This window comes from Callithrix jacchus, chromosome 6 (assembly GCF_049354715.1).
Source record: "Callithrix jacchus isolate 240 chromosome 6, calJac240_pri, whole genome shotgun sequence".
Taxonomy (NCBI): domain Eukaryota; kingdom Metazoa; phylum Chordata; class Mammalia; order Primates; family Cebidae; genus Callithrix; species Callithrix jacchus.
In genome coordinates this window covers 144,402,846-144,430,354 of record NC_133507.1, presented here as the reverse complement: position 1 = coordinate 144,430,354, position 27,509 = coordinate 144,402,846, and the positions used below count along the sequence as shown (strand labels likewise).

The 27,509-nt window shown below is 40.3% G+C and overlaps 1 protein-coding gene and 1 long non-coding RNA gene across 5 annotated transcripts in view; one reads left to right on the top strand and one right to left on the bottom strand.

The window, feature by feature from the left end:
• Window positions 1-6,935: 6,935 nt before the first annotated feature.
• Window positions 6,936-14,698, bottom strand: LOC144576717 (uncharacterized). Of its 2 annotated transcripts, none has more exons than XR_013519123.1 (2): window positions 14,512-14,698; window positions 6,936-10,155 (listed from the first exon to the last, which is right to left on the bottom strand). It is a non-coding gene; the product is annotated as an uncharacterized LOC144576717 (long non-coding RNA). The 2 variants fall into 2 exon arrangements; XR_013519124.1 differs by having other exon boundaries at window positions 14,597-14,698.
• A 314-nt stretch (window positions 14,699-15,012) lies between these two features.
• The window catches only part of FARSB (phenylalanyl-tRNA synthetase subunit beta), a 78,469-nt gene continuing 65,972 nt past the window's right edge, over window positions 15,013-27,509 (top strand). For 2 of the 3 annotated variants that reach the window (XM_078328680.1, XM_002749831.7), the window contains exons 1-5: window positions 15,013-15,089; window positions 20,956-21,011; window positions 24,221-24,375; window positions 26,279-26,348; window positions 27,241-27,356. In XM_078328680.1, coding sequence (XP_078184806.1) covers window positions 15,032-15,089; window positions 20,956-21,011; window positions 24,221-24,375; window positions 26,279-26,348; window positions 27,241-27,356 — 455 coding nt within the window. In that variant the 5' untranslated portion in view covers window positions 15,013-15,031. The remainder of the gene's footprint in view (window positions 15,090-20,955; window positions 21,012-24,220; window positions 24,376-26,278; window positions 26,349-27,240; window positions 27,357-27,509) is intronic. The other variant, XM_008999570.5, reaches the window with a different exon arrangement.

Here is a 27,509-nt window from a genome sequence, read left to right as displayed (position 1 = left end):
AATGCTTCTTTCAGAAGCTCTTGTAAAGCAGTACTGGTGGTAATAAAATCTCTGAGTACTTGCTTGTTCATAAAAGATTTTATTTTTCCTTCAGTTGTGAAGCTTAGTTTGACTGGATATGAAATTCTGGGCTGAAGGTTCTGTTCTTTGAGGATGTTGAATATTGGCCCCCACTCTCTTCTGGCCTGTAGAGTTTCTGCTGAGAGATCTGCTGTAAGTCTGATAGGCTTGCCTTTGTGAGTAACTTGACCTTTCTCTCTGGCTGCCCTTAGTATTTTCTTCTTCATTTCAACCCTGGTGAATCTAACGATTATGCGCCTTGGGGTTGCTCTTCTTGAGGAATATCTTTGTGGTGTTCTCTTTATTACCTGGGGTTGAATATTGACCTGCTTTGCTAGTTTAGGAAAGTTTTCCTGAATAATATCCTGAAGGCTATTTTCCAGCTTGGATTCATTCTCTCTGTCGCATTCAGGTACACCTATCAAACGTAAATTTGGTCTTTTCACATAGTCCCACATTTCTTGGAGACTTTGCTCATTCCTTTTTATCCTTTTTTCTCTAATCTCGTCTTCTCGTTTTATTTCATTAAGTTGGACTTTGACCTCTGATATCCCTTCTTCTGCTTGAAGAATTCGAGTGTTTAAACCTGTGCCTACTTCTCAGAGTTCCCATATTGTATTCCTCAGTTCCATTAATTCACTTATATTCCTCACTAAGTTGTCTATACTCAATAGGATTTCGTCAAACCTTTTTTCAAAGTTCTTAGTTTCTTTACGTTGGGCTACAACGTGTTCTTTTAACTCACAGAAGTTTCTTATTATCCATTCCCTGAAGTGTGATTCTGTTATTGGGATGTGCTTGTTCTCCATCAAGCCTTGTTCCATTGTTGATATGGAACTGTGATCATCTTTAGAGGGAGAGGTGTTCTGATTTTGAGTATTCTCAGCCTTTTTACGCTGGTTTCTTCCTATCATTGTAAATTTATCCTTCTGTCATCTTTGAAATTACCTACTTTCAGATTAGGTCTCTTGAGTGGGCGTCCAAGTTGTTAGTTCCCAGGGCCAGAACAGCAGTGTTAAGACTGATGGTGCTTTTCTGCCCAGGATTCTCCTGTCTGGCTTCCTTCTTGTGTTCGTAATAGGCGACTCTGCCTTCCCGGGGCTCCAAACCTCGGTCAGAAGGGGAACCAGTCTTGTTTACTCTGTGCCGAGAGCTGTCACAGCCGCTGCGCTGGCCTCAGGAGTCGTGCTGGGGACCCGTGTGGGTCCTGCAAACCTCGGTCAGAAGGGGAGCCAGCCCTGTTTACTCTGCTCCGAGAGCTGCTGCACCGAGGTGCTGGCGAAACCTCTACGCCGGCCACAAGAGTCACGCTGGCAACCCGTGTGGCTCCTCCACTGGGAATCTTCTGCTCCATAAGCGACCAGAATTTGTCTCAAAGTGTGGCATCCTCTAGTTCTCTGCACTTTCACTGAGAGCTGCAATCCGGAGATGTTATCGATCGGCCATCTTGGATCGTTCCCACTTGTGGATAGCTTTCTATAAATTAGGCACTAGGTGAGAGTGGAGATGAGCTACAATGGTGACTAAGAAAGGTCCCTGTCCTGCTGGGCTCACAGTCTAGTGAGACAAACAGAAAATGCCTGCCTATGTAGACAACCAAATTTGTGACAGTGCCCTAAAGGAAACACTTAGGCTGATACAGAATGACAGGCACCTATTTAGAACAGATTGGTGGTAGCAAGAGCGGAAGTAGGCATATCCCCTGAGGCGACTATTGTAGGATGATTGTAGAGGATGGTTGAAGCTTGGGCAAATAGATATAGCCTTAAGATACTCATGGGAGATATAAATGGTAGGAGTATTTCATTAACTGGATTCCTAGTCTGTCAGTAAAGAAGAGCAAAACACCGAGAACTCCTGATCCTGACCACTTGGCGTTTGCTGTGCTTAGTAATGTGTTTGTCACTTTCCCAGAGCACTTAGCTGATAGAAAACAACTGTCATATCTCATCACAGCCATCACAACCTACCGAAGCAAAGCATGGACTCAGCAGCACTCAGTCAATGCAACAGTCCATCACCACTTTAATCAACAGTTAAATCATTTACTCATCCTTTTGACATTCAACATGTATTTATTTGTTTACAGATTGTGTGCCAAGTTACTAACATGAGATCACTGGATTGACATAGTGGGAAAGTTTTAATTCATCAAGCTATTCAAAACAATTATTCTATATGAGCCTAAGATTTCCAGAGCCTAACTGGTATACTAGGCTGCTTCTCAAATGCTATAAGGAAGAAAGAGAGTGCTGTCACACCAGAGGAACACGTCATTGAACAGTATGTAGAAGAGGGATGACTGAGCTTGTCATTTGGGTTAAGGTTTAGCTATCCATTCGGTCAACAAATATTTTAGCAAATGACTAAAGAAAAATACATTTGACATAAGTGTCAGCGTTGTTCCTATGGGCCTGGAATTGGTGAAATATGCGTGAATAATACATATATATGTTTACAATAATTCAACAAAAATGTATCAATCACCACAGCTGTGCCAAGTCCTGGGGAAAAAAACCAACACAGACCCTTTGAAAATCTGGGATTTCACTGATGGGCATGGTTCCTCTTTCTATTTCTCAACTCTGATGAAGAAATAAGGTCACAGGTCAGATTGCCTCAACAATTATGAAAGGTTACTCTTGGAAATGAGAAATAAGAAATTATTTCCTTGTTTTATTTACTTCTTCCTGTGCACTTTACTATAACTTCTACTAGCAGGAAGGTGACAAATTTTCCATAATAATGAGGTTTTACTGTAACTTAAGTAAAAGCATTTTCATTGTTAAGTTAAAAAGGATATAGTACTCTGCTGGTATTCTGTCTAGACTCCCTAGAGGAGATACTTTAGGGAAAAGGTCATGGTTCTGATTTTCATAAGATTAATCATAAAAGTAAGTAATCACCCACACCCCACCCCCCTCCCCCCACCCCACACACACACTACTGAGAGCAACCAGCTCTGGTTAAAGTCAGATAGAAGGCCATCCTATGGTAGTTTCAATGGAATATTCTTCAAGTTTTATTTTCAAGGCTCTTTTGAATAAAGTTTAAGAAACTTGCTGTGGTCCTTCTGCGTTCTTATTGTCTTCTCAACTATTTGATCAATCTGACAAGGCTTGGGTATGTTTGTTCTGGGCGAAGTTGCAGGAACCTTGCCTGAGATGGTGAGGCTTTGCAGCCCCCTCATTGCAGTCCAAGGTTTTCTTTCCTCCGTATTTTCTTAATGCTACAGGTACACAAAAGGTCTCAGACCCCATGTACCTTCCTGACTGCCTTCCATTCACATTTTTCTTTGAAAACTCAATTCGTAGAAGTTCAAGTGTTATCTCTCCATTAGTTAATTTATGTTAATATGTGATGTTTTCTCTACAAAATATACACTTCCCTAATTGCTCTTTTGTTTGTTTTTTGAGATAGAGTCTTGCTCTGCTGCCCTGACTGGAGAGCAGTGGTGCAGTCCTGGCTCACTGCAGCCTCTGCCTCCCGGGTTCAAGTGATTCTCATGAGTCAGCCTCCTGAGTAGCTGGGACTATAGGTGCACACCACCATGCCCAATTAATGTTTGTATATTTAGTAGAGACAGGGTTTCACCATGTTGCCCAGACTGGTCTCAAACTCCAGAGCTCAGGCAATCCACCTGCCTAGGTGGATTGCTAGGCAGGTGCTAGGATTACAGGCATGAGCAACCATGCCTGGCCCTTAATTGTTCTTTTAATTTGTTATAACACTATGACTGATTACTCTGAGAAATTATGAGGATAATCACTAGTATGTATTAAATGTCCTTTTTCTTCCCATGATCCTCACCCACACCTTCATGTGCATTTGCCCTGGGACACTACCTGGGGATCCAGCAACCCATGCAAGGTAGGAACAAGAATAAAGACACTAGGAAGGTTTCCTGCAACTGTCCTGAGTTCAAGGCCATCTTATAAAACAGGCAGTCGGCTACTCCAACAGCAGTGCCCTTGGGGACATGACAAAGCAGGTTCCATTATTTAGTTCCAGTTTCCAAGAAGATCCAAGCTATGGTCTGCATGTTTGTTTTCTCCCCATCCTCCTCCCGCAAATTTACATGTTGAAATCCTAACCACCAAGGTAATGGTACAAGAGATGTGGCCTTTGGGAGGTGATTATATCATGATGGCTCCTCCTTCACGAACGGACTTAGCGCCCTTATAAAAGATGTCAAAGGGAGCTCTTTTGCTCCTTCTGCCATATGAGGATCCAGTGAGAAGTCAGCGGTTACAACTCAAAAGAGGGCCCTTACCAGAACCCGACTATGCCAGCACCCTGATCTTGAACTTCCCAGTGTCTAGAACTGTGAGAAATACATTTCTGTAGTTTATAAGCCACCCAGTCTTACAAACAAAACATCATAGGATGTTTTGTTATAGTGGCCTCAATGGATGAAGACAGTCCCATCCAGTGGATGGGCTTGAACATGTTTGTATCTTTCTTGTTGTTTATGGGCACTTGGTATTTGACTTGTTGATTCCACTGGTCTATTATTATTGGTTGTTTTGTTTTGCTTCAACATATGCCATTTTCCCAGTCCTGACTGCTCTCATTTCTCCCCTGCATTATTGCAACCTCCTAACTGATCTTCTTGCCATGAGTTTTACCCTCCAAACCAACACTCCTTATAACCTTTCCACAACACACCCAATGTAATCTTTTCAATTACTTTTCAAAGATCATTTAAAATCTCTGCATTTCTTCACAATTGCTGTCAAGATAAAGTCCAGACTCTTTAATATCATTTTGGATTCTGCATTATGTAGGTCATCTACAGCTCACCTCTTGAGTCTCAGCTATAGCCTTCCAACGCTCACACTCTAAGCTTTAATAATTTTGAACTTATTTTGTTTTTGAGCAGTCAAGTTTCAGGAGGAAGAAAGAGACACGTGGGTCTCAAGAACAACCAGGCACTTCAATGTGTCTAGATCCTCTCGCTCCTGTCTTCCCTCTTGCTGTGGGAGTGAGTCATTTTACCTCACTGCAGACTAGTTTTCTCCATGGGGTGGGAAGCATGGCCACGAACGGCCCCACACTTGTACCTTACAGCTTCCACTATTAAATCAAATGGAATTAAGTTCCTTATGGTTCCAAGTCCAAAATCCAGCTGGCATCAGGTGTCTACTTCTGTATCAATTCATTCAAATGAGATACAGGGTCCCACTGCTGTATTATGGAGGTTCTCACGTTTACCCTTGTGGCACAGAAAGAAAATTCTGGGCAGATGCTGCCAAGTTTCTGTAATCAAAACCAATCAGAAGGGAGAAATAAGTGAGGAGGAGTTGACTTCAGTATTTCTTATTTGGATAATTCGGTGGATGGGGGTGACATTGAAAAGAAAAGGGGGACATGGGAAAAAATGGGTCTTAGGGGAAACTTCAGTTTTCGACATGTTGAGTATGAGATGCCAGCATGTTGGAGAGTCAGGTGCAGATGTTCAGAAGCTGGTAAGAAATATGTACAGAAGAGAGATAAAGGCTGAAGATAGGACGGGAGTCATCTATGTTTAGGTGTTAGTGGAGGCTGCGGACCTCACTCCAGGAGAAGCTCTCTAAGCATGTAACTGTGGAGAGCATCCCACACAGAAGGAAGGGAAAATGCAGTGTAGGAGGTGCAGGAGGGCATGAGAGAGCTAATATTTATTCAGTGCTCATGATAGGCCAAACCCTAACACAAACCATCTCTTAAAATTCTCACAACCATCCCATGGCCCACCTACAGGGTAGGTATCATTATTATCTTTGCATTACAGATGAGGAACTGAGGCTGATCAGGATTCTATCACTGGTCCAAGGTCTCAGTGAACAGCAGATCCAGGATTTAAATCTGTGACTGATAGAACTCAATACTATGTTTTATTGCCTCTCACATAGTGACAATAGAAAAATCCAAGGAGCCAATCAGGAGCCTGGAGTCAGGAAAGCTAAGGAAGGAGAATTTCAAGAATGAGGGAATGGTCAATACTATAAAATGGTCTAATGGGTTTATTTTAAAAATCCAGTTTAAAATGACCATTGTTTCAGCAAATTCCTAGTGCTGATTAAACTGATTCTTGTGAGGTCTTGCTTGCAGCCCTTGTTGGTTCTAGATGGATCTAGCAAAAGAAACCCAAAAACATAAATGGACTTTGGTTATGTCCTAAAAGTTTCAGGGTAATCTACAGATTGCCCAAGGAAATTTACAAGAAAGGCATATAAGATTTTGGATAGAGAGCCAGTTTTGAACATACAGCAAGTAAAAGCAAGGCCAGCTATAGTAACTTCTATCATCTATTAGCTGTATTGAAAGCCCCGTCTCACCCTCTGGGAGACAGCATCTCAAGTTTTACAAAGCTTCATACCAAAAACAAGTCCTAGTCTCAAATCACTTGGGTAAATATACTGGATAATTACCTGCAAATAAATATCTACTAATCAAATAGCACTTTGAAGGTTTCAAATTGTCTCTACATACTTTATCCTGACAACCCTCAGATGGAATATGATCTCCATTTTGTGAATGAAGAAACTGAGGCTGCAAGCAGAGAATGTTCACTTTTGGAGAGGAAAGCGCTACACGGTATCAACATGCCCCTTAAACTATCTGTGGCTCCAGTTTAAAATGTCATCTTACCTCGAACTGCAATTTAGGATCTGTGTCAGAAGAACTTCAGACCTAATGGCTTTCGCAATTAGTAGCCAACCCACAAGCATTACAGGAAAGTGACAAAATAATTTCCGAAATTTCCTCTGAGCTGATTATACGTTTTACAGGCAAAAAACAATCCACCTGTTCAGGCTCTGATTCCAGGTACTAATGAGAAAGCTGGACAATCTACCAATGTCTGATTAGGCAGGGAAAAGAAGTGAGCATTATTGTGTTTTATAATAGCCTTTTATTCCCTCATAATAAAATAATAATTGCTAGTTACAATTCTGTAAAATAAAAGATACAATTTAAAAAATCTCACCACCCAAGGAGAGTGGCTGTTAACATTCTGTTATATATCATGGCAGCCATTTTATTTTTGTTCACACTCATATACACACAAGCTTTTTTTCAATATTCAGAGGGAGCCTTGCTCTTGTTACCCAGGCTAGAGCACAATGGCACAATCTCCACTCACACAACCTTCACCTCCTGGGTTCAAGTGATTCTCATGCCTCAGTCTCCTGAGTACCTAGGATTACAGGCACCCACCACCACACCTGGCTAATTTTTAAAAATATTTTTAGTAGAGACAGGTTTTCACTATGTTGGCCAGGTTGGTTTCAAACTCCTGACGTCAAGTGATATGCACACCTCAGCCTCCCAGAGTGCTAAGATTACAGGCATGAACCACTGCGCTCAGCCATACATGCATTTGTAAAACAAAAAATTAGTCATTTAAAGTATATTGTTCAGCCTGAGCAACATAATGAGACTCTGTCTCTACAAAAAGTAAAAAAAAAAAAATTGCCAAGTGTGGTGGTGTGTGCCTATGGTCTCAGACTGAGGTGTAGAATTGCTGGAGCCCAGGAGATCAAGGCTGCAGTGAGCTATGATCATGCCACTGCACTTCAGCTTGGGTGAAAGAGTAAGACCTTATCTCCAAAATAAAATAAAGTACATTGAACTTTTTATAACGTTAAAAATGTAGATAACTAATATCATTTTTAATGTTTGCATAGTATTTTATTGCATAAAGGTATCATATGTTATTTAATCAAGCTCATATTGTTGGATGTTTAGGTTGTTTCAAAATTTTCTACATTACAAAGAGAGGAAGACTTGTTTCACTGTTTCCTTAGAATAATCATAAAAGTAGAATTTCAGGATAAAGAGAAAAAATGTTTAAAATGTTGATTCGTATTGTCAAACTGTTACTTATATTCTCAACAGGAGTTAAAGTGCCAACTTCCTAAATTTTTGCCAACATAGGGTTGATACGATTGGTTTCTTTAATGCCTGCCAGTCTCCCTGGAGAAAATATCTGTAACTTTCATTGTTGTTTTAATTTATATTCCCTTCTCTTTTTGTTTGTTGTATTTAATTGGTGCTCACTTTCTTTGCTCATTTTTAATATTAAAGTATATATTTACAAAAAGAAAAGGTAACATACCAAGTATTCCTAATGTTAAAACCTCAAATATACAGCTGGGAACGGTGGCTCATGCCTGTAATCCCAGCACTTTGGGAGGCTGAGGCAAGTGGATCACAAGGTCAGGAGTTCGAGACCAGCCTGGCCAATATGGTAAAACCTAGTCTCTACTAAACATACAAAAATTAGCTGGGCATGGTGGTGCATGCCTGTAATTCCAGCTACTCAGGAGGCTGAGGCAGGAGAATTGCTTGAACCTGGGGGGCAGAGGTTGCAGTGAGCTGAGATTGCGCCACTGCATTCCAGCATGGGCAACAGAGAGAGACTCTGTCTCAAAAAAAAAAAAATCTTCAAATATTTATTGATGGTCTGCTCTCTGCCAGGCAATGATTGAGATTCTTAGCATGTATTAGTGAACGAAACACAAAAATCTCTGCCCTTACAGATTCATGTTTTACCAGGGAGAGACATTTAATATCTCTTAACCATAACTAATAGTATAGTCAGGGATAGGCTTTTCTGGGAAGTCTTCAAGGAGCCAAGGGATCTAACTCTGTAGGAATCTATGGGTAGGAATATTCAAGCAGAAGGAAGTGCTGCTTCAAAGGCCTAAGGTGGGCCACTGCTTGGCACACTCAGGAAAGATTGATAATCCACAAATTATGTTTGATTCCTAATAAATGATAAAAGAACATTTTCCAGAACTTGAAAAAACTTAAAGTTCATCTAGAAAAATGAACATGAGATTAAAAACCATGAAAGATTTCAAAAGAAGGCATTGAAGGGACAGGGACACCAACTTACTAACTTTTCCAAGGGTTAAAATGTATTATAGCACTATAATAATTGAAAAAGCTTGGTACTGGCAATAGAATAGATAGCTCAGGATAAAGAACATATTTCAAATACATGGGTAAAAACAAGCTTATTTAACAAATAATATATTAACTGAATTATTTAAAAACCAAAATAAAGCAGGCTCATTTACTCCAAAACCAAAACAAATTTCAGAAGGATCTGAGATTTAAATGCAAAAACAAAACAAAACAAAACAAAACAAAAAACCATTTAAGTACTCTGAGAAACATACTTAAAAAAAAAAATAGGCCAGGTAAGGTGGCTCATACCTGTAATCCCAGCACTTTGGGAGGCAGGTGGATCACCTGAGGTCAGGAGTTTGAGACAAGCCTGGATAACACAGCAAAAACCCCGTCTCTACTTAAAAAAAAATACAAAACTTAGCTAGGCGTGGCGGTGGGTGCTTGTGGTCCCAGCTACTGGTGAGGCTGAGGCAGCAGAATCGCTTGAACCCGGGAAGCGGAGGTGGCAGTGAGCAGAGATGGTACCATTCCACTACAGCCTGGGCAACAAGAGTGAAACTCCGTCTCAAAATAATCATCATCATCATCATCATCATCATCATTATCTTGAGATTAAGGAAGACCGTTTAAAACATAACCTAAACCTCTTCATCCATAAAGGAAAAGAATAATAAAGTTTTTTTTGTTTTGTTTTCAAGTTTTAATCAAAGCTTGTATGTATATAAGATTACTTTATTTCTGCATCTTCTCAATTGTTTCTTCCTTGTATTTGCCCTTTTCCTTTCCTACTTGGCGAGATTTGGCTTTCTATTCAAAGGTCTTTTTGCGGTCTTTGTCCAGTTTTAGCCTCGTGATAACCGCCTTGCTGGGTGAATGCCTATGTGGACAGTTGTGCCAGTAGCCTTTCGCCCTGCATCCGTTCAATGTAGACAACAGATTTCTTCCTGTAAACCTGGACTACTTTGCCAGTTTGCTGACCTTTACAGTGTCCTCCGACAACCTGAACTTCATCATCCTTTCGGACGGGGTGGGATCGCACGTCGTTCTTCTGTCTCAGCTCTTTGGAAAGAGGGGAAGACCTAATCTTCCGGCGAATGTGGGAAGGTGCATTGAAATGGCTTTTTCAATTCTTGGTTCAGTCGGAAGTCACAAAGCGATTGAACTTCATTTTGGCCGCTCCCGCTTTGGTGATGGCTGCAAAAGGGAAATGCTCAAGTTTTTTAAAAGCCCTTTATCCGCCGGGCACAGTGGCTCACACCTGTAATCCCAGCACTTTGGGAGGCTGAGGCAGCTGAATCGCCTGAGGTCAGGAGTTTGAGACCAGCCTGGCCAACATGGTAAAACCCCGTCTCCACTAAAAATACAAAAATTAGTTGGGTGTGGTGGTGCGCACCAGTAATCCCAGCTACTTGAGAGGCTGAGGCAGGAGAATCTCTTGAACGCAGGAGGTGGAGGTTGCAGTGAGCCGAGACGGCGCCGTTGCAATCCAGCCTGGGTGAAGAGCAAAACTCTATCTCAAAGGAAAAAAAAAAAAACAAATCATAACAAGCAAACAAAAAACCCTTTAAGTGAAATCAAATGCAAGTATTCCTATTGCATTTCTGCTCAGCTATAGGCCACCCAACATTCATGTTTCCCCACTACTGAAACAGACTGTCACACTCATCTGTTGTTTCCCACCTCCGTCTTTACTTGCTTAAAAATACATCCATAAAGGTATACTGGATAAAGCAGGGCATTACCAATATTTTTAAAACTGCTTGGGTATTGTGATGGTTAATTTTATGTACCAACTTGACTGGGCTAATGGGTACCCAGGTAGCTGATTAAACATTATTTCTGGGTGTGTGAGGGTATTCCTAGAAGAGATTAGCATTTGTTTTTATTTTTATATTTTGAGATGGAGTCTTGCTCTGTTGCCCAGGCTGGAGTGCAGTGGCACAACCTCAGCTCACTGCAACCGCCACCTCCTGGGTTCAAGTGATTCCCCTACCTCAACCTCCCAAGTAGGGGACTAAAGGCATCTGCCACCATGCCTGCTAATTTTTTGTATTTTTAGTAGAGGTGGCGTTTTGCTATGTTAGCAAGATTGGTCTCAAACTTCTGACCTCAAGTGATCTGCCCACCTTGGCCTCTCAAAGTACTGGGATTACAGGCATGAGCCACTGCCCTGTCCAAGATTAGCATTTGAATTGATAGACTGAGTAAAGCAAATGGCTCTCCCCAACGTGGGTAGGTATGATCCAATCCATGGAGAACCCGAAGAGAATAAAAAGGGGGAGGAAGGCTGAATTCACTCTCTGTCTGCCTACTTGAGCTGGGACATAGATCTTTCCCTGCTCTTAGTTCTCCCGATTTTCAGACCTTGAGACAGCATCTATATCACCACCTCTTCAGCTCTCAGGGCATCAAACTACTTCACTGATTTTTATGGGTCTCCAACTTACAGATGGTAGACTGTGGGACTTCTCAGTCCCCATAATGGCGTGAGACATTACTTCATAATAAATAGCTGTCTACCTATTTCCTATTTATTTCTCTGGAGAGCTCTCACTAATACAGGTATTCCAACACCCCAAGCTGCAGCCCTTCCATCCCACTCAGAACTAATTAGTCTCATATTTTGTGTGTGTCATCCTCTGCTTTTTATTATAGGCTTACCATTCTATTTATATATGCCTAATAATATACTCTTTAGGTTAGCCTGGTTTTTAGTGTTTATATTAACAGCATCACATGATACGTATTCTTCTGTGATTTACATTTTTTCCCTCAAATTTACAATGTAAGATTGATCCAAGTTGATACATGCAGGTGTAGTTCATTTGTTTACACAGCTGGTGTTTCATTGCATAAATTTATCATCACTGTCTACCTATTCTACTATTGACAAACATTGGGTTGTTTCTAGCTTTTTGCTATAATGAACAGTGTAGCCATGAAAATTCTTACTTGAGTCTTCTGGTGCACATGGGTAAGAGTTTCTCTGGGGAATACTCCTAGAAGTACAATTGCTGGGTAGTAGGATACGGACATGCCCCATTTTTCTAGGTAAGGCCATATTTTCCAAAGAGTTCATATCAATTTCTACTCCCAGATTCTTGCCAAGATCTACTGTTTTCAGACTTTAAGATTTCTACCAGTCTCATAGATATAAACATGTATGTCCTTATAATTTTAATTTGCATTCCTTAATTTCTACTGAGCTGAGAGTTTTTCATGTCTTTTGTCCAGTTCGTCTTTCATTCCTAGGAAATTCTGCCACCTCATCCCTGCTTTCAGTCTGGCCCCAAAATTAGATGAAAGAAGCATGTACCTACATTTGTACCTACATTTTGTGATATACAAGCTCATCATTTTCCATGTACCTTTCCTTTCAGTTAGCTAATGCCATTTCTGATGAGCCCTAGTGGCCTAGTTTCCTCTTTTCCATTAGAATCTTCTAACAGTTTACCTTCTCAAAAAGAAGGGACAGAGTACCTGTAATGTGTGCAATGATAAAAAGCAGGAGGGGTCAGTTGGGGAATGGGAGAGATGAGAACAGAATGTCCCTTGGCAGTCTGAGACTAGCAGAAAACTAACTAGGAGGGTAAAAAACAATAATGACAGTTGCCCTAGTTCCAGGACCTCTGACGTGATAAGAACTACACTAGTTATTTATAAGCATTATTTCAAATTCTGAAAATAATTCTTTTTTAGTTTTTGAGACGAGGTCTCACTCTGTCACCCAGGCTAGAGCACTGTGGTGCGATCATGGCTCACTGCAGCCTTGACCTCTCAGGCTCAAGTGATTGGAGTATAAGGGATCACAGGTGTGTGCCACCATGCCAGGATAAGTTTTCATTTTTTTTTTTTTTTTTTTTTTTTTTTTTTAGAGACAATGTCTAACTCTGTCGCCCAGGCTGGTCTTGAAATCCTGGGCTCAAGTAATCTTCCCACCTTGGCCTCCCAAAGTGTTAGAATTATAGGTGCATGACACAGTAATTCTCTAAGGTGTATATTACTATAACTATTTTATAGATGAGGAAACTGAGGTTCAGAAGCCACAGAACACTTTGGATTGCCCAAAGCAGAGCAGTTCAGCAGGAAGTCCTTTAGTTATTTATCATTATTATTATTTTGTTATTATTTTTGAGACAGAATCTTGCTCCTTCACCCAGGCCAGAGTGCAGTGGCATGATCTTGGCTCACTGCAACCTCTGCCTCCTGGGTTCAGGTGATTCTCAGTTCTCAGCCAGCCCAGTAACTGGGATTACAGGTGCCTACCACCTTGCCCAGCTAACTTTTGCATTTTTAGTAGAGATGGGGTTTCACATGTTGACCAGGCTGGTCTCGAACTCCTAACCTCAAGTGATCTGCCCACTTTGGCCTCTGATCCGCCCAAAGTGCTGGGATTACAGATGTAAGCCACTGCACTTGGCACTAGTCCTTTATTAATTTGGCACAAAGCACCAATTTTAGATAGAAAATTGTATTTTGCATCAGGGATGTTTGCCATTTATGGGGTGCTGCCAATCTGTTATGTTGGTCACTGAGAAAGAACTGCCTGCAGCCATGGAGGGGAGCTAACACTGTACAGGAAAAACTGCTTGATTAATAGTTAGCGTGACCTAAATGTGGTTCAGCTTTTGTTCCTTCATGTAAAGGACCTTGGAAGAAGCCCTCACTCACTGTACAGTAGGAAGGATAAGGGCAAGGCTCCCGCTTCAACTGCCAGTTTGTGCCTTATTTTCGTTATTTGTAAAACAGGGATAATGGTACCTACCTTAATGTATTAGTTTCCCTTGGCTGCTGAAACAAGTTACCACAAACTTGCTGACTTAAACCAAAAATTTATGCTCTTACAGTTCTGGAGGTCAGAAACCCAAAATCAGTTTCACTGGGTTCAAAACAGTGCGCATTATAGGGCTGTCCCACAGGCTAGGGGTGAATCTGTCCTTGTCTCTTTATTTCAGGGGTACTTGTGCAGGATGTGAAGGTTTGTTGCACAGGTAAATGTATGCCATGGTGGTTTGCCGCCCAGATCATCCCATCACCTAAGTGTTAAGCCCAGCATCTATTAGCTCTTCTTGATGCTCCCTGCTCCGCCTCCTCCCTCCCACCCCCATGCCCCAGTGTGTGCTTGTCTCTCTGTTTCTGGTGGCTGCTGGCATCCTTGAGTTGTGGCTGCCATACTTCGATCTCTGCCACCATGGCTACATCGTGTCTCTACCTCCCTTTTATGATTTTATGAGGATACTGTGATTCCATTTAGTGTGTGTCTTTAGAATCCAGGATAATTTTCATCTCAAAATCCTTAACTTAAGCTGCAAAGACCCTGTTTCCATATAAAGTTACATTTAGAGGTTGTAGGGATTAGGGTCTGATATTATTGGGGGGCAGTTATTCAGCCTATTACACTCAGGGTTGTTTTAAGGAGGAAATTTAATGCTCTCAAAGGGCTGAGCACAGGCCACTGACAGCAGAGCGTATTAAGCAAATAGACTAAAAAGAGGTCTCTAACAACGCCTCCCTTATAGAGCTGCCGCAAGGTTCAAACAAAGCACTTACACGAGAATAGGAGAGATTAAAGAATGAAGTAAAAGCTGAGGTCTGTTAACAGCCCCTCCCTCTCCCGCCGCCAGGATTTGCAAACCTCTCTCCGGGAACCTTAAATTCCTCCACTCGCATTTCCACCGCCTCTCGGCAAGATTTCCCAGGTGTTGGCCCAGTCTTCTCCCGGACACGCCCCTTTCTCGCCCCGCCCATCTGGTTGGGCGTCCCCTGCCCTTAGCGCGCCGGAAGCAGCTGGGACTTCGGGGTCAGTCCATTATAATGCCTGACAAATCCTAGCCAGCTGTATCCAATTATATCTCTCCTACAAGCTTTTAAGCTATTAGTGCCATATAGATAAATTTAGTCAGCTAGATAATGGCCAGATGAATGTTTTTAGATTAAAAAGAGAACAGAAACTGTTGGCGGCAGAATGGCGATATTCAAGACAGCTCTTATAAGAAGAGCCGGGTCCTACACCCTTCACTGGGGAAGCCCGGGCCAGCTTGCCGCGCAGGCGCAGTGAGTTTGACTCGCCATGCCGACTGTCAGCGTGAAGCGTGATCTGCTCTTCCAAGCTCTGGGCCGCACCTACAGTGAGTGCCGGCCCTGTACATTGGGCCCTACTCCTCTTCTCGGAAGCTGGGCCTCCCTCCGAAAGGGCAATGTGACGACATTCATGCCTTCCCGAAGGTTTTGGCCCCGGGCGGCCGGACTTTACACGGGAGGGATGATGATGGTGGCTGTCCGGCTGGGCTGTGGTAGCCTCGGAACCGGCATCGCAGCGGTGCCATTGCATCACCTGCATGTGCCTGACTCGCCGTGTCATTCATTCAGTGATCTGCCACAGAGTACCTGGCACCGACATCCAAGCCAGGGAATAGAACAGGAAGGAAACCCGGGGTGCATCCCAAGCGTAGCCAGTTTAGTGCAAAAAGAGCGCTGTGCGAACTCGGGGGTAGGAGGAGAGGTTTGTGCAGCAGAGTGGAGAATGACATTCCATCTGTCTTCGTTTTATTAATGTTTCCTGAGCTCCTGTTATGTGTCAGGCACTGTTCTAAGAGCTTAGGACTAGAGCTGTGCACATGACACAGGTCCACGTTCTGTCTGATGGAGGCAGAAAATTAACCAGCACGTTAATAAAATGATTTCGGATAATGTTAAATGCCATCAAGGAAAGAAAAGGTGTTGTGCCAAGAACAACCTTAGATAGGGTGGTAACATTTGATTTGAGACCTGAATGAGGAGTATTCGATGAGCGTAGACTTCATTCTACATTTCATCTCTTACTCAGTTCTAAAAAACACAACCATTGAAAAAAAGGAGGGAGATAAGAAGTGCAGTTTTCAGTTACCACAGAGCTGTAGCAGCTGCCCCAACCCATAATGTTTAGCTTGTCTAAAGGCTGTACAGCAAATGGTTTGTGAGAACTGTTTTTTGTTTTTAGGGCTCAGTGTGATAACAAAGGCCTAATCGGTTTAATGACAGCCACCACTTCCTAGAATATATTACTGTTACCGTGAAAAGAAAGACTTTTTTGTTTGCTTATGTATTTTATTTTTGACATAAGTTTCACTCTTGTTGCCCTGGCTGGAGTGCAGTGGCATGATCTCCAGTCACTGCAACCTCCGCCTCCCAGGTTCAAGTGATTCTCTTGCCTCAGCCTCCCAAGTAGCTGGGATTACAGGCACTTGCCACCACTCCTGGCTATTTTTTTGGATTTTTAGTAGAGACAAGTTTTCACCATGTTGGCCGGACTGATCTCTAACTCCTGACCTCAGGTGATCCACCCACCTCAGCTTCCCAAAGTGCTAGGATTACAGATGTGAACTACTGTGCCTGGCCTAAAGCTGTTTAAAAATCTTTCCTAAGTGTGTACTTTTAGGTAGTACCTATTCTTAATGTGACATTCTCTGCAAGTTTTGTCATAAATCCATGAAAGTAAAGGAAATACAAGGGTATTGCATTACTCTTACCCTTTGTACTTGGCTCTATTTCCCTAATTGCTTTATTTAATATTCATATTTCTTAAGTGCCCTTCTAAACCATATTCTCACTAATGGGATGTGGTACAAGTTGATAATCCCTTATCCAAAATGCTTGGATCAAAATCGGCTTGGATTTTGGATTTTGGGATATTTGCATAATTGTAATGGGATATTTTGGGGTTGGGAACCAAGTCTAAACATGAAATTGATTTATATTTCATATATACCTTATATACATAGCCCAAAGTTAATTTTATGGAATACTTTAAATAATTTTTTTGTCTGTGAAACAAAGTTTTGACTGTGTTTTGACAAGTCACATGGAGTCAGGTGTGGAATTTTCCACTTGTGGCATCTTGTCTGCACTTAAAGGTTTTGGGTTTTGGAGCACGTTGGATTTCAGATTTTTGGATTAAGAATCTCAAACTGTATACCTGAATTGTGTAAGATGGTAGGTGGTAAATATTTGTTCAAAATGTCTATAATTAGTTCCCATCCCAGTCTCCATTTCTAGGAAAGTAAGAAATAATCCAAGTTCTTAAAAATGGTAAGATTTGTAACCTATTTACTATCATTTGATGTTTTAACATATTCTGTCCCCCCTTTTTTTTTCATATTGTTAGTGATCAGTTAAGAGTGAGTTTTTCATAAATATGTGTTTGTTAGCTACTCAGTCTATAAAGGGCTAGGTACATGGCTCATGCTTGTAATCCCAGTACTTTGGGAGGATGAGGTGGGCAGATTGCTTGAGCCCAGGAGTTGAAGACCAGAGTGGGCAACATGGCAAAACCCTGTCTCTACAAAAATAGCTGGGTGTGGTGGTGTATACCTGTAGTCCCAGCTACTTGGGAGGCTGTGGCCAGAGAATCACTTGAACCTAGGAGGTCACCCAGGAGGTCAAGGCTGTAGTGAGCAGTGATCAAGCCACTGCACTCCAGGCTGGGCCATAAAGTGGACCCTGTTTTAAAAAAAAGAATCAGAAAGATTGACGTTATTTATTGAGATACACTTTCCAGAGATCAGAAACAACACTCCTCATTAGTTTACATGTGTTGTGTTCTTTCTTGAAACTTAACTGGGTTGAGGTCAGAACTGGAAAAGCATGTTCAGCAAAGCATGTGGTTTCCAAGTAATATGGATACATCTTGTTTCTTACCCTTGTTTTTTTCAGTCTTCCTCTTTTTTTTCTTGTTTTCAGATAATGTCTCGATCACGCTTTTTAAATCCACATTCTCTCTTTTTAGTCCCTCCAAGAGTTGCTTTCTAAGTGAAATGTCATTGTTTCTACCAGTCCTCACCTTCCTTTTCACCGCCTCTTTGCTTAGCAATTGTACGTCTCTTTCAAGCCTTTTGCCATTTTGGTTATTTTGCTTGTCCGACTCCTTTGGAGCAGTTTTGTCGCCTTAGGCTACCTTTTCAATGGACTTTCTGTGCAGGTGGTTTCCTCTTGCAACTCCATTTCTTGTTAACTGATTTATTATCACTGCTCTACAATTATAGTCCTGTTCTGGCTTAATGTAATGGCTGGCAGTAATGTCAGAGCCTTCTGTGCATATCACACACACCCCTTAAGGTGTGGTTACTTGATGTGTCATTTTGTTGGAGGAAATTACTAATCATGATTTTATTGTTGATTTTTCTTTATATCTAAACCTGTGAAATACAGCTGACAGGAATAAAACATGATTATTAGGATTCAGCATATTTTAATAGCTCTGTATCATTTAGTTATTTATTACTGCATACTACATTATCCCCAAATTTAGCATCTTAAAGCAACTATCATTTGTTATATAGTTTCTGAGGGTCAGGAATTGGGGATTGACTTAGCTGGGTGGTTTTTTGCTCTGGATCTGTTACTAGATTGAGGTGGAAGTGTTTGCCAGATCTGTAGTCATCTCAAGGCCTAACTGGGTCTGCAGAAACTGCTTTCAGGTTCATTCAAGTGGTTGTTGGCAAGCCTCAGTTCCTTGGTGATTTTTGGCCAGTAGCTTTAGTTCTTCCCACCTTATTTTCTCTGTAGGACTACTTAGAATATGTTACCTTGTTTGCCCCAGATGCAGAGGTCTGAGAGAGTAGTTATGTAAGAAAGGGTGCTCAAGATAGCAGCACTCTTTATCCTATCTCAAGATAGATAGGATAGTGATACACTAGCCCTTCTCATATTCTCTTGATCGTAGACCAATCCTAGCACAATATGGAAGGGAATTTTACAAGGGTGTGAATACCAGAAGGCCAGTATTATTGGAGGCCATCTTGGAGGCTGACTGCAGCCATTCCCCCTCTAACCTCCACTGATTCAGGTTCCTCCCATATGCAAAATATACTCACCCCCTCCCAAGGCCCTCAGAAGTGCCATCCCATTACAACAGCTGCTCAAAATCTAGACTCTCATCATCTCAGTCAGGACCAGACGTGGATGTGGCTCCTTGGGTGTAGTTCCTTCAGTATCGCTTCTTTAGCACAATTCACTCTTGGCCCAAGAGACTTGAGAAACCAGTTACCTGCCTCATGTATACCTAACATACAGTGGTGGGATGGACATAGGATAACTACTGTAGACCTTCCTTTTCAAAAGGGCGGAAATAGGAGACACAAAGAAGTCATTGGTCCATGGCAATTCTGAAATCAAGTGGCAAATGCTGGATGTTCTTGATTAGGTCCGAAGGCCTGGGATAATTCTCCGTGGCTGTCTGCCCTGCCCTGTAGGCTCTTGGTTCCACCCCTCTGAGTGATCTCTAGAAAGCATGTGCTTTACAGCTGGTTAGTGTTCTCAGTCTACTTACTGCTAATAGAATTTTGAGAGTTCAAAGACTTAATTTTATCCTATTTCTATCCTTTTCAATTCTAGCTGGCAGTGCTTCTGCATGTGTATTTCTTCTAAAAACTTTGCGGGTTTTTGGTGCATTTTACTGGCTTTCATTTTATTAGTCAAAAGCCACACCACCTATACATCTCTTAAATATATTGAGTTTCTGCTGATAACAGTGCTCTTAATTAAGCTCTATTGTGTGATTAATTGGATTTGTGAGGCACATTCTTTATAATTCTTTATAGCAGCCCTTTGTTTGAACGATTAGTACCTTTGATCTTTCTGAGTCTTAAGATTTTACAGTCATAACCTTGATTTTTATCTTTGGACCATGTTTTCCTGGCAGTGCCTTGGATTTGGTCTTTGCTCAGAAGTTATTTCTTAATTTTAGCATTGTTTCACATCTGGAGAAGATGAGAGTTTTTAAAATCCTCAACATCCTGGCTCCTTTTTGTTTAATAGCCCTTCTTTTAGCTTATCTCTTTTTTCACGTAAGCCCAAGAAAAACCCGGGTGGCCCTTTGAACACTGGTTGGAAATCTTCTTAGTTACATTGCCCCATGGATTTTTTCACAGTCCGCATAAATGCAGGGAATGGTCTTGCTAAACTTTCTGTCTCTATTTAACCAGGATTCCTCTTCTTCCACTTTCTGGTAACATTACCTCATTTTCCTCCAGGTCCTCACTTGTATCCTTATCAAAGACTATGAGGCTTCTTTTAATAACGTTTTCAAGGCCCTTTAGGTTTTCATTTACACTCCTCAAAGCCCACTGCTTGGTTCCAAAACCATTCCCATGTTTTTCATTTTTGTTATGGCAGTGCCCCCCATCCAGGGACTAAAGTCTGTATTAGTAATCTATTGCTATATAACAAGTTAATCTCAGGTATTAGTAGTTTGTTGCTATATAACAAATTATCCTAATACTTAGGAGTGTAAAACAACAAGACTATTATTTCACAAAATTTTTGAGAGACAGGAATCGGGGAGTGGCTTAGGTGGGTGGTTCTGGCTTTGGGTCGCACCATGTTGCAGTCTAGCTATGTGATTTATATCTGATCTCTACTTAACAGTTTGTTTGTTTTTTTCTATGTACTTGCAAACTTCCCAGGGCAGGTAACCTAAACTACAGTTGATATTAGTGTAGATTAATTAAGCCGGTAATAGTTTTTTCTTTTTTAATTGGCCAAGCTTTTATTTATTTATTTATGTATTTAATTTATTTATTTATTGGGCCAGAGTTTCACTTTAGTCGCCCAGGCTGGAGTGCAATGGCGTGATCTCGGCTTACTCCAACCTCTGCCTCCTAGGTTCAAGCAGTTCTGCCTCAGCCTTCCAAGTAGCTGGGATTACAGGCATGTACCACCACGCCTGGCTAATTTTGTATTTCTAGTAGAGATGGGGTTTCACTGTGTTGGCCAAGCTGGTTTCAAACTCCACCCACCTCGGCTTCCCAAAGTGCTGGGATTACAGGCGTGAGCCACTGCGCATGTCAGCCCCTGCTCCCGGCCTGTTTGTTTTTAAATGATAATATGTGATACCTGGTATTTAGCAGTATGGTTGGCGTAAGGGAATTAGAAATAATAAGAAAATGCAGTTTGTATGTCGTTTTTCACTTGTGCTGAACACAGTAAAATTAACCATCTCCTTTTTTATTTTCCTAGCTGACGAAGAATTTGATGAACTATGTTTTGAATTTGGTCTGGAACTTGATGAAATTGTATGTATTGGATATTTGTCTGTTTTTCAATGATTGTGTGCATAAGCTTATTTTTCAGGGGTGTACTATATTTCATCGCCATTACCTTATAGTTAGACTAAGATGGTAACATCTGTGGGCCATGATGATTTCTTTGTTCTGAGGGTTAAGCTCCAGTTCTGTTTGTTGCCTTGACTAAAATCTCAAAAGGGTTTCATGCCTTATTCTGTCTATAATCACTATGATATCAGGCTCATGCTGTGGAAATGCATAGAATGTGTTAGATAACCCCAGTATGAAAGTAAGCCCCCTCCTTTGGCAAATTCATCACAGAAAGGGACCAAGAGGCAGTAGAAATGTTGCTTCAGCCAGAGCTGCACTGTCTCCTTCACTTCCGGCGCCTCCTCCTTCAGCCCCTTTGCCTCTACCACCTTCCTCCGTTCCTCTTTAACCAGTATTAATGCATTACTATATTCATTGATCTTGTAAAACGAGCTCATAATTTTTGAAGACTAGCTTATAAAAATGATGAAGCATTTTCTTTGACTTTTGATGGTATAATGATTAAAATATTTTTAAAAAATCAAGTCTGGGCTATACCTTTTAATATTGTTAATAATTTTCTATTAAAGATATTATACTTTAATTTAAAAGATACTTTTCTGGTAGTTAGTATTTTCTTTTCCCTAAGCCTTCTATTTCTTCACCCATTCAATGTTTTTACAACACTATCTTAGGTGTGAAGTTAAAAAATCTTCAGGCAAAAAACTGTACATTGTCTTACCTTATTTTTCCTGCTGCCTTACTAATGTTATAGAAAGATCATCTTCATACTAATTAATATTTATATACTTGAGAAGTTGGCTGAGATTTCTGTAGTTTATAAGTTGCTATTAGTAATTTTGCTGCACCTCAGAATTATATTTGAGGTTATGTGAGATCTAAAAGTGCTGGACTGGATATTAGATAATTTGAATTCTAGTTTCAACATTTACTAGCTTTGTAACAAAGACAGTTGCTTTGCCTGCCTGGGTCTCACAGTCCAGACTAGTTTCTCTGAGACTCCTTTTCATTTGTGAAATAAGCGGTTTGTATTATATGATCTTTATGTGTGTGTGTTTTTTTTTTTCTGGCTCTGAAATTTATGTGGTTTTTGATTTCTGTAAGATTTTTGTCAGGTAGCACTGACAAACTTAGTCTTCCCATATGGTCATTGTATGAGTTGAGACAATGAAATTGAAAGAAGATAAAAGCTTCTGTGTCTTTTTTTACAAAGGAATTAGATTTTCTTTTTTTTTTTACAGTAGTTCCTCCTTATACACAGTTTTTTTGTTTCCACAGTTTTAGTTACCTGCAGCAAACTGTGGTTTGAAAATAGGTGAATATAGTACAATAAGAAATTCTGAGACAGAAAGAGACTACATTCATGTAACTCTTATTATACTATATTATTATAATTGTTCTATTTTATTATTAACAAGTCTCTTACTGTGCCTAATTTATAAATGAAACTTTTTCATAGGTATGTATAGGAAGAGACAAGGCATACTTAAGGTTTAGTCCATACTTAAGGTTTAACCTATGCCAGGTTTCAGGCATCCACTGGGGAGCTTGAAACATATCCCTTGTGGATAAAGGGATACTGTTCAAACATGAATGCAGATGCCTTTTTTGCTCTAGTTATTATATTATCTTCCCTGTGTTTAGGTCCCTCCTGAGATCTGCTATATCTCCTGTGAGGTGACTCAGCTTTCTTCACTAAATACCAGTCATTTTATTGACCCCATTTATTGAACGTTGTTTAAACTCAAATTCTTCCTCCTCTGTTTTTGCCTTTCTCCATCCCCTTATCTTTTCTCCCTCTTTCTCCTTCTCCTCCTCTTCATTCTCTTCCATTTTCCCTAATTTAAAAAATTTGTATCCTGAGTTTGAGATGCCTGAGGTAGATGTTTTCTGGAGCCCAGCAGCACCTTGCACAGCCCTAGCATTGTATAGACTCCTGTGGTTCCTTGGGTGGGACTTTGGCACATAATACTCAGTGGCCGGAAGTGAATTCCTCTGCATACTGTGCAAATGTGGATGTAATTATTAATTTGGGCAAGAATTTGACATACTTATATTATGGCAGTGGGAGAGCATCGTGTAAAACAAAAATCATTACATATTTTGATAGAAATCCATTTTTAGCAGGTTGTTTTTGGTGGAAATAGTAGGAATTCTGGTTAAGTGGAGTTTCCAGATAATTAAAAGGTAACATTTACAATTGGAATACAACTCTTAAGCATTTTGAATGAAAGTTTCTGAAATATATTTACAGTTCCCTGCTTTAGTAAACGTAAAGAATAGAATGTAACTTTTCTGCACTGGTTATGTTTAGGAAAATCTGTTACCCTGCTGTAGTGTAGCGGTTGAGATATTCTGGACTCTTTGCCTCTGCATTAAACATATTCTAGTGGTGTTTCTTCTGTCATCTCCCTCTTAGTTGCCTTCGTTCTGCTGCACTATCCCTTTACCATCACTAGTTTGCTTCCCACTGTACCTATCATCCCTTCTAATTTTCACCAGTTTCTGATGGTCTCTGAAAGTCTTTTGTTTTTATATTATCCCTCACATTCCCATACGTACTTGGGTGCCCACAGGATTTAGAGTCATTGTATAAGAAGTTGCCTTTCTTTTATTTAGTGAATTATCTTTCTTTTCCCCCGTTGACACTTTTGTCGTTGTTACTTTATGTTCTTGGTGGTGTTTTCATTTTCTTTTAGGTTGAGCTGGGAAAAGTTTTTCTGTGAAAGGCCAGATAGTAAATATTTTAGGGTTTGTAGGCGCTGTAGTCTCTGTTACAACTCAGCTGTTGCAGTTTATAAGTAGCGATCAATAGTATGTGAATGGATCTGTCTGTGTTCAGGTAAATCTTTATTTACAAAAACAAGTATCAGGTATGATTTGGCCAGGGAGCCATTGCTTGCTGACCCTTGTTTAGATGGATTTGTGCTGTTCTGGGGTGACTGAGGATGCCAGATATCCTAACTCAGTTAAAGTTGAAGTGTTTTTCTGACTTCCATAATTATAACACTTAATATTTTCATGTTGTTTTTGTCATGGATCTAATAATCCCGTGTTCTTGTTGCAGAAAATATGTATAATGTAGTTACTGCTTTATAGGGCTTGTCAGCTTTTTACTTTTAAAAAGAGTTTATTTAATTTTATCATTACTTTTTGGCTTGTTTTAGACATCTGAGAAGGAAATAATAAGTAAAGAACAAGGTAGTATAAAGGCAGCAGGAGCCTCTGATGTTGTTCTTTACAAAATTGATGTCCCCGCCAATAGATATGATCTCCTGTGTCTGGAAGGATTGGTTCGAGGACTTCAGGTCTTCAAAGAAAGGTAAAGAAATGTGTTCCTTAAAGACTGTGCTAAGTTGGATTTTCTTTTTTTTCCTTGTCATTATCAGCAGCCACGTTTACATTTCTAGGAAAAAACTTGTGCAGGCACACAACTTTAGCTGTCAGCAGAGGGTTCACTTCAGGATAAGATTCATGTAGCTTGTAGCCATTTGAAAACTTCCATGAAAATTTGAGACATAGCTATCCATTTTGGGGAGCGTATTTTAAAACTGGTGGTTAATGCTTTTATGGCTTCTTTAAAAATTCTTTAGCAGGTTTGTGTGATTTCTCAATCAATTAGATCAGTGATCTAATTGGAATGTGTAGTTCACTTGATGTATTGAAAAGGTTGAGAGGAAAGGGAGAGATAGCAACCCCCTTAGCTCAGGAGTGAAGCCCCTAAGTGGAAAACCAAAGATCTTATGACGGCTCCGTGATATCGAGCAAGTTAGTTGGGCTCTCTCATTTCAATTTCCTGATCTATAATGAAGCAGATTTATAAGTCCCCTCTATTCTCGTTTAATAAAGATAGAGGGGCTGGACGTGGTGGCTCATGCCCATAATCCCAGCATTTCGGGAGGCTGAGGCTGGTGGATCACTTGAGGTCAGGAGTTCAAGACCAGACTAGCCAGCATGGTGAAACCCTGTCTCTACTAAAAATAGAAGTTAGCCAGGCATAGTGGCATGCACCTGTAGTCCCAGCTACTCAGGAGGCTGAGGCATGAGAATCGATTGAACCTGGGAGGTAGAGATTGCAGTGAGTTGAGATTTGCGTCACTGCACTCCAGCCTGGGCAACAGAGGGAGATTCCATCTCAAAAAACAAAACAAAACAAAACAAAAAAAAGATAGAGGGTAATGAATATATAAAGTAAAAAAAATAACAGCTACCAAAATTAATTGTTTTTGATTACTTCTGTGTTACCTGGTCAGCTGCAAAAGAATGAGTTCTAACTGATGGGTCATATTCTGAAATTATGGGGCTTTAGGTGAGTGATGGTTATTGGTGAAATGATGGTAATTAGACATTAAGTTAAAGGTGGTTAAAATGTGTAGTTGACCCAGTTGGTTTCCTGTAGGATAATCAGATGCTTTATTTTAGGATCAAGGATAACTCCTAAGAGGTCGTTTCCCAAACCTGCCCAATGAGAATCTGTATTTATAACAGTCACCTTGTGTTTTCTGTGGTCAGACAATTAGGAAAGCAACATTAAACCTTTTCCACTTAAAGTGAGTCCATGGACCAGCAGCATCTGAATCACCTAAGAACTTACTACAAATGCAGTCTTAGTCGCCACCCAGCACCTATTAAGTCAGAATCTGTGGTTTAACAAACTTCCCGGTTGATTGTAAGCATGTAGAAATTTGAGAAGCATTGCCTTAAAACGGTGATTTCCAATTTCTCGCTATGATAAGAGTTCCCTAGAGATGCCTTCAGAATGCACCATTTACCAAACCTTTGTCTTCACTTTTTTGATTCAGTAGGTCCAGATGGAACCAGGGAATCTGTATTTTCCATAAGCTCTGTTTTCCCTAGAAGCTCAGAATCTCATAGTTAGAATAACTATGTTAACTTAAAAGTTAATCCAGTCCCTCAGCTGATGTTGAAATGCTTCTTAAACAATTGCTCAGTTAACAGTTTTGTAGCCTCTGCTGGAATGCTAGTGATAGGAAATACATGACTATGAGGCATCTTATGTCTTTTTTGGACAACTTTAGATGTTAAAAAGGTTGCTAGTTTTTTTTTTTCGTGTTCAGCCAAAATTTGACTTGCTGTAACTCAGCCCATTGTCCTAATTCATTTTGTATACTTCCTCTACATAGCATAGAATGTAATTAGTTTATATAATTAATTATATAATGTCTTGATTAATTATGAGTAAATTTATTTTAATATTATTTTAGGATAAAGGCTCCGGTGTATAAACGGGTAATGCCTGATGGAAAAATCCAGAAATTGATTATCACAGAAGAGGTAATAAGGATAAATTCTTACTTTTCTTAAAAAGATTTTTTTATACATGTTTGTATAAGGTGGGGAAGAAGAAGAAATAAAGCTTACTCTTTTTTTTTTTTTTTTGGAGACAGAGTCTGTCTCTATTGCCCAGGCAGTAGTGCAGTGGTGCAATCTTGGCTCACTACAACATCTTCCCAGGCTCAAGTGATCCTTTTGCCTTAGCCTCCTGAGTAGTTGGGAGTACAGGCACATGCCACCATACCTGGCTAATTTTTTGTATTTTTTAACAATGGGGTTTCACCATGTTGCCCAGGCTGGTCTCAAATTCCTGAACTCAAACGATCCTTCCCCTTCAGCCTCCTACACTGCCGGGATTACAGGTGTGAGCCACTGTGCCTGGCCCAAAGCTTAGGCCTCTAAAAAATGCGATATTCTTTGATCATTTGCTAAAATGAGTATATACTTAGCCCCTAGCTCTTGAAAAAAAATTTTAACCTAGCAATGATAATGAGCAAAGCCTCTGCTTTCTGTAAATAATCCTGGATAATAATATTAAATGCATATTTAAAACACATTTGAGATATAATTATGTAAATTGTAGAACATTAATGAAATTTTAAAAGATTTTAAATTTTTCAGAGGGGATATTTTGGTAAAAATATGAATTAAGAGCAAACTTTTTCTCAATTATTTAATACATTTTCAGAAATCTTACTGAAATGTAAATTCTGTGAAGACAGTGACTTCGTTTCTTGCTTACCACTTCATTGCTTGTCGATTGAATAAATTAATGTATACTTGTTTGAATGAAAATATATGCCAGTGGCAAGAGTGCAGATGCCTTTTATTATAAGATATTACAAAGAAAAGCCTTACTGTTTGCTACCTCTAATGATATTATGAATTTCAGACAGCTAAGATACGTCCTTTTGCAGTAGCAGCAGTTCTCCGAAATATAAAGTTTACTAAAGGTCGATATGACAGCTTCATCGAACTTCAGGAGAAATTACATCAGAATATTTGCAGGTTTGTGGCTGTATCTTCTTTCTTCCTTGCCTTCCCCTTTCCCTATCCCCATCTCCTTTCCCTCTTCTCTCTTGCCACTTCTGCCCTCTTTCTCTCTATCTCTCCTTCCTTTCTTCCTCTGCAGATTTTTTTACAAAGCATTTCTAAATTAAT